At 51.3% G+C, this 6,200-nt stretch overlaps 1 protein-coding gene across 1 annotated transcript; it reads left to right on the top strand.

Annotated features, from left to right (window-relative positions):
• The first annotated feature begins 2,061 nt into the window (after window positions 1-2,061).
• LOC104001660 (putative golgin subfamily A member 2B) lies at window positions 2,062-5,089 on the top strand. Its single transcript, NM_001302414.1, is given in 6 exon segments — window positions 2,062-2,531; window positions 2,616-2,810; window positions 3,412-3,492; window positions 3,751-3,962; window positions 4,232-4,323; window positions 4,445-5,089. Coding segments are annotated over 2 exon segments (426 nt in total). The 5' UTR covers window positions 2,062-2,240; the 3' UTR covers window positions 2,751-2,810; window positions 3,412-3,492; window positions 3,751-3,962; window positions 4,232-4,323; window positions 4,445-5,089.
• Window positions 5,090-6,200: the final 1,111 nt, after the last annotated feature.

Genomic DNA, 6,200 nt, shown 5'->3' with positions numbered 1-6,200 from the left:
CTCAGCCTTTAATAACATAACTGCTTGGCTAGGAGGGATAGATTTACCCCCAGTGGGGTCCCTCATTAATGGCACACATTAAACTAAGGTGCCAGGTAACACTACATATCATTCCACTATCCTCCCACTGTGTGTAAGTTATAAAGGTTCTAACCCTGACTGTGTACCTGCCCAAACACAATTATGGGTACATCATGGCAAAGGAGATGCTTTAACATTCCTAGCTGCAGGTAGCCTCAAACCGGGTGATGCAATCAATGCCACTTTCCCAAACATTCCTTCCTGTGCTAAAGAACAAAGCCGGGAAAGTAATGGATTCCACTTTAGCTGGGAGGTCTGTCATGGGGAATAAGCCCATATGCTCCAGTTAGGCAATTATAACATCTTAGACTGGAGCCCCTACAGCCACTTGCAGGGCAGCCTTACTAATGTCCTCATCCATCATGGCACCAATCACAGTTTCATAGCCACGTCCCATTCCCCTATGATTTGGGTCTATGGGGGGATGGGATATTCCAGACCCCAAGTAAAGTCCATGCCACCCCAAGACACTTTGTGGTGCCTGGGACATCTTAGCACCTCGTTTGACACCTGGCATTGGACATATCATAATTCCAGTCACAACTATACTATAACCTTTATTCATAATCACACTGATCAGTGCCTGATTTGCACTACCCATCCATATGTTTTCCTTGTGGGAACTAATATTTCTGTTATACCCCAAAACTCCATGTTTGTGACCCAGATGCAGGGATAGCCTTGGTTCACCTCATGTATTACTAATTACAATATATCTAATTATAAATATTACTAGAGTCGTGGTATTAAGGAGACAATCTGAGGCATTCCCACCAGTCAATTTGACATGCGGTTGGCAAGGTTCCTCTTCCCTTCCCACTTTAGATCGTGCCCTGTCCCAGGTCAGACCCGAAAGATTCATAGGCACACTTACAGCCTTCATAGTCTCAGCCATAGTCATCCTAGCAACTGCTAGTGTGGCTGTAGCATCTATTACTGAATCAGTACAAACAGCTGCTTTTGTAGATAATTTGGCCAGAAATGTTTCTAATGAACTTCTCTTACAGCAAGGTATAGATAAAAAGATTCTTGCACATCTGCAAGCCCTCGAGGCTGCCTTTGGAATATGTGGGGGAGTGACAAGATGCACTGGCATTCCAACAGCAATTAAACTGTGACTGGGAGCATAAACATATCTGTGTCACTTCTCTACCATGGAATCAGTCAATGCATAGTTGGGATGAGGTGAAACAACACCTCTGGGGAACCTTTCATGACAATTTAACAGCAGACATAAGGCAACTTAAAAATACAATTTTAGAATCCCTTCAAACTGTAGATCTACACACCCAACAAACAGCCATATGGAAGGGTGTGTGAGATTATCTCTCCTGGATAGACCACCGCTCCTGGGGGCGGGGGGTGGTGGGTCACTCCTTGATTAGAAAAGAATGTTGCTAATTATACTCATGTTTGTCTTATGTTATTTACTAATTTTAGGATGCAAAGCCGGAATAAGAGCAATGACCACCATGCCTGACAGACCTGTTGCTGCGCACACCTGTACTCTCCAATGAACAAGACTGAATGCAAAAAAACAGAAAATGGGGAGATTTAGGGGATCAGTCAGAGTGGTTGGAAAATTGTAAGATGAAGTTACAGGATATAGACACAAACCTTCTTGGAAGGCCAGAAGGTTTGCATAGCTTCAGTAAAGGATTTGGCTGAAATCCTTTTTACCTCTAATCCCCTTTACCTTGAGTTGATAGCAATAGAGCAAATAACATGGGAATGTGGGGGAGTTTATCTGAATAGCTTGTTTACTCATGTGGTCCTAAGACCAACCTTTGATTATCCGCAGGTGCATGATTGCTCTCTACCTGGGGGCAGGGGGAGTTAATTACCCACAGGTGTGTTGACTCAAAGCCTTTGTCATTAAGTCTGTGCTGAATAAATGCCGTGAGGGCCAGCCAGTTAAGGCCTGTGGCCGCCACAACTCTTTCTGTGTATGGCCCGGCCCCTTAGCTGCTCTGTCACTGAATATCGGTGTGAGTATGTTATTCATCCTCTGTGCGGCTGGGGTCTGCAGGACAGACTCCTGCAGCTGGGGAAGGAGGCATGGGACTCTGGGAAAGGGAGGCAGTCATTTAGGCCTGGAGCCAAGGGGCCAGGGGCCTGGGTAGGCAACAGAGCCACACAGTGACCTTGCTACCCTATTTATGGGCCAGCCACCACCTGCCCTCATGCCCAGGGTCTTTCTGCAGGTGGAGCTGAAGAGCCAGGAGGCTCAGAGTCTGCAGCAGCAGCAGGACCAGTACCTGGGTCATCTGCAGCAGTATGTGGCCACCTATCAGCAGCAGGTGGTCACCTATCAGCAGCTGACCTCTGAGGAGGAGGAGCTGCACAACCAGTTACTGCTGCAGACCCAGCTCGTGGATCGGCTGCAGCAGCAGAAAGCTCAAAGCAAAGCTGTGGCCAAGATGGGCTGCCAAGAGTTGCGGGAGACCCAGGTGAGGGAGTTGCTCAGGGCAGGGCCCTGAGGGTAACGACCTGGCAACCTCTGTGCCTTCTCACTCCCTTTCTTGGCCCCTTAGGAGCGCCTGGAAGCTATCAGCCAGCAGAACCAGCAGCCTCAGGCCCAGTTGAGCCTCATGGCTCTCCCTGGGGAAGGTACCGGAGACTGCTCACAGGAAGAGGAGAGAGCCCCAGGAGGAAGCGGGAACTGTTAGCAGCATAGGATTGAGGAGCTGAAACAGACTTTTAGAACAGCTGGTCATTATGCCAACCAGGTGTCCACACTAAGTTTGGCACCAATATGGTGACCTTCTGGGAGCAGGGGACCACCAGGTTAGGTTGCCTAAGGGTGGGTGAACTGGCCCAGGTCAGAAATGGAGCAGGTCGGAACTCCCATGCCTATTGATAGCGGGACTGCACCTGGGCAACATAGCAAGATCTTGGCTCTTTAAAAAATAAAGAGGCCGGGCACGGTGGCTCATGCCTGTAATCTCAGCACTTTGGGAGCCTGAGGTGGGTGGATCACGAGGTCAGGAGTTCAATCAAGACCGACCTGGCCAAGATGGTGAAACCCCGTCTCTACTGAAAACACAAAAATTAGCCGGGTGTGGTGGCAGGCGCCTATAATCCCAGCCACTCGGGAGGCTGAGGCAGAGAATTGCTTGAACCCAGGAGGCAGAGGTTGCAGTGAGCCCACATCATGCCACTGCACTCCAGCCTGGATGATAGAACGAGACTGTTTCAAAATAAAGAACAGCTGCTCATTCCCCACTAGGGAGGGGCTGGCCTAGGGTTACACAGTGAGGGTGGGGGCAGAGGTGGGCCCACTCTGCCCTTGTTGGGTTGTCTGAAGACCTCTCTGGCCACCCCCAACAGGAGATGGACAGTGAGGAGGAGGAGGAGGTGCCTCAGCCCATGCCAAGCATCCCGGAGGATCTAGAGAGCCAGAAGGCCATGGTGAGCCTGACTCCCCCTGCCCCACCTTTGCTGCCTCCCTCTGTGGTCCCTCCCAGACCCCCTTCTGCTCTTGGGTTCCTGGCCTTCTGATTTCTCTGGTCCCTCACCCCTTCCCTGGGAGCCAGTGGTCAGACACCATTTCACCTGTGACTAACAGGTGCATCCTCTGAGGCCCCCCAAGGCAAGGCCTGCTCTCCACCTCCCTGCCCCATTCATCCTGTGTATCCCCCTATAAGAATGCGTACCTCTTGCCTGCAGGTGGCATTTTTCAACTCAGCTGTAGCTAGTGCCGAGGAGGAGCAGGCACGGCTATGTGGGCAGCTGAAGGAGTGCACTGCCAGCGCCTGGCTTATCTGCTGGCCTCGGCCCAGAAGGAACCTGAGGCAGCAGCCCCAGCCCCAAGAACTGGGGGTGATCCCATGTGTGGGGAGACCCACCAGGCCCTGCAGGGGGCCATGGAGAAGCTGTGGGTGAGTCTTTCCTGGCATGGGCCAAGAAGGGTTGGGGCAGGAAGGTCGCTGCCTTAATGTGACCCCATTATTTTGGCTCCAGAGCCGCTTTATGGAGCTCATGCAGGAGAAGGTGGACTTGAAGGAGAGGGTGGAGGAACTGGAACATTGCTGCATCTAGCTGTCTGGAGAGAGACAGACACCATCGGGGAGTGGGAAGCCAGGGCACGGCAAAGAGAGCTGCACATTGGTCAGAGGGGCCCCAGCGTCTGAGTCCTGTCCTCCTGCAGGAGAGTACATCGCACTGTACCAGAGCCAGAGGGCAGTGTGGAAGGAGGAGGAGTGCATCAGCAGGCTGGTCCAGGACAAGGGAGAGGTGAAGGTAGGGCGTGGAACATCTCTGTAGGGGTGGAGGGTGGGGGGGTGGAGGGTGGAGGGTAGAGGGGGTGGGGTTGGGGATGGTCTCAGGCACAGGCAGAGCAGCTGAGCACCCCTCCCTCCAGGTGAAGCTGCTGGAGCTGGCGTGGCTTGTGGATGACTGCAACAAGTTGGCATAGCAGATTCCTGGCAGCTGCCCAGAACCCTGCTGATGAGCCCACTCCAGGGGCCCCCGCCCCCCAGTAGCTTGGGGCTACTGACAAGCCAGGGTAGTAAGTAGAGTCCTCAGGCACAGTGGGCACGCAGGAGCAGGGGAGGGCTCACACAGCACCCTGCCTCCCTCTCTCCAAAGATCTTTGTGAGGTGAGCCTTGCCAGCAGTGGGGAGTCTGCACAAGGAGAGGCGGGGAAGCATTCTCCCTGTGACAACCCCACTGAGCAGCAGATCATGCAACTGCTTCATGAGATGCAGAACTTCCAGGAGCACCCAGGCTTGGGCAGCAGCCCTTGCATTCCTTTTTTGTACCAGACTGATGAGAACAATGAGGTGAAGATCACCATCATCTAAAAGCCGGCCACTGTCAGCAAAACCTGGGGAAGTGGGGCTGGAGGCTCTGCCCCTACCATGTCCCTACCACCCCTTTCCAGTCAACCCTTTACCCTCACAGTAGCAAGCATAAGACCCCTGTCTAATGTGGGGAGACAGGTGGAGATGAGGTGAAGATCACCATAATCTAAAAGGCCACTAAATAAAAAAAAAAATTTTAAAAAGGTATGGGATTTTTAAAAAAATGTATGGGATTATAAAAAGTTATGGGATTAAAAATGTTATGGGATAAAAGAGTTATGGTATAAAAGTTATGAAAAGTTATGAAGCCAGACATGGTGGCTCACGCCTATAATCCCAGCACTTTGGGAGGCTGAGGTGGGTGGATCACCTGAGGTCTGGAGTTTGAGACCAGTCTGACCAACACGGAGAAACCCCGTCTCTACTAAAAATACAAAATTAGCCAGGCGTGGTGGTGCATGCCTCTAATCCCAGCTACTGGGGAGGCTGAAGCAGGAGAATTGCTTGAACTAGGGAGGCAGAGGTTGCAGTGGGCCGAGATTGTGCCATTGCACTCCAGCCTGGGCAACAAGAGTGAAACTGTCTCAAAAAGTTATGAAAAGTATAAAAAAGGATAAAAATGTGAATAAAATAAAAGCGGGCAGCTGTCAGCAAAGCCTGGAGAAGTGTGGGGCCAGAGGCTCCATCCCCATCATGTCCCAGCCACCCCTTCCCAGTCACCCCTTCCCAGTCACCCCTTTACCCTCACAATAGCAAAATAAGACCCGTGTCTAATCAGGAGGAGGCAAACATGCAGACCCTTTGCCACCTTGGCCAGAGCTGACTCCTTAAATTTCTGGACGATGATTATTAAGAGTCAGAGGCTTATAGAATTGGCTTGTTTGGAGGAGGCCTAATGGCCTCCTTAACTCTCACCAAAGCAATTTTTTCCTCAGGGGGGCTCCCATCTTCTTACTCAGAGAGGCGGCTGAGGCAGGACAATGGGGCTAATGTAGACCAGGTGAGGGCACAGGCTCTGGAGTGGCCCCCCCTTAGTGTACATACTATATCCGTGTAACATTTTGTATATTCCAGTGGTAGGGCCACCTCCTGTGTCATACATAGCAGAGGTTGGAGCTGGCATATGGGTAGAAAGTTCTGATAGTTATTTGGGGCTGGAAAACTTATTTATTGATAGCATAGGCCAGGGGAAGGAGGCAGAGATGGGGTCGTGGCACCGTGGTGATGCGACTCCTGTTTATTTTGCTTTTTATTTTGGAATGTATTTAGCCATATACTGCTTGGCCTGGTGTATTCCTGTTTCCCTCACTGGGT

Source organism: Pan troglodytes, chromosome 10 (genome assembly GCF_028858775.2).
Source record: "Pan troglodytes isolate AG18354 chromosome 10, NHGRI_mPanTro3-v2.0_pri, whole genome shotgun sequence".
NCBI classification, from domain to species: Eukaryota; Metazoa; Chordata; class Mammalia; order Primates; family Hominidae; genus Pan; species Pan troglodytes.
This window is presented reverse-complemented; position numbering and strand designations above follow the sequence as displayed.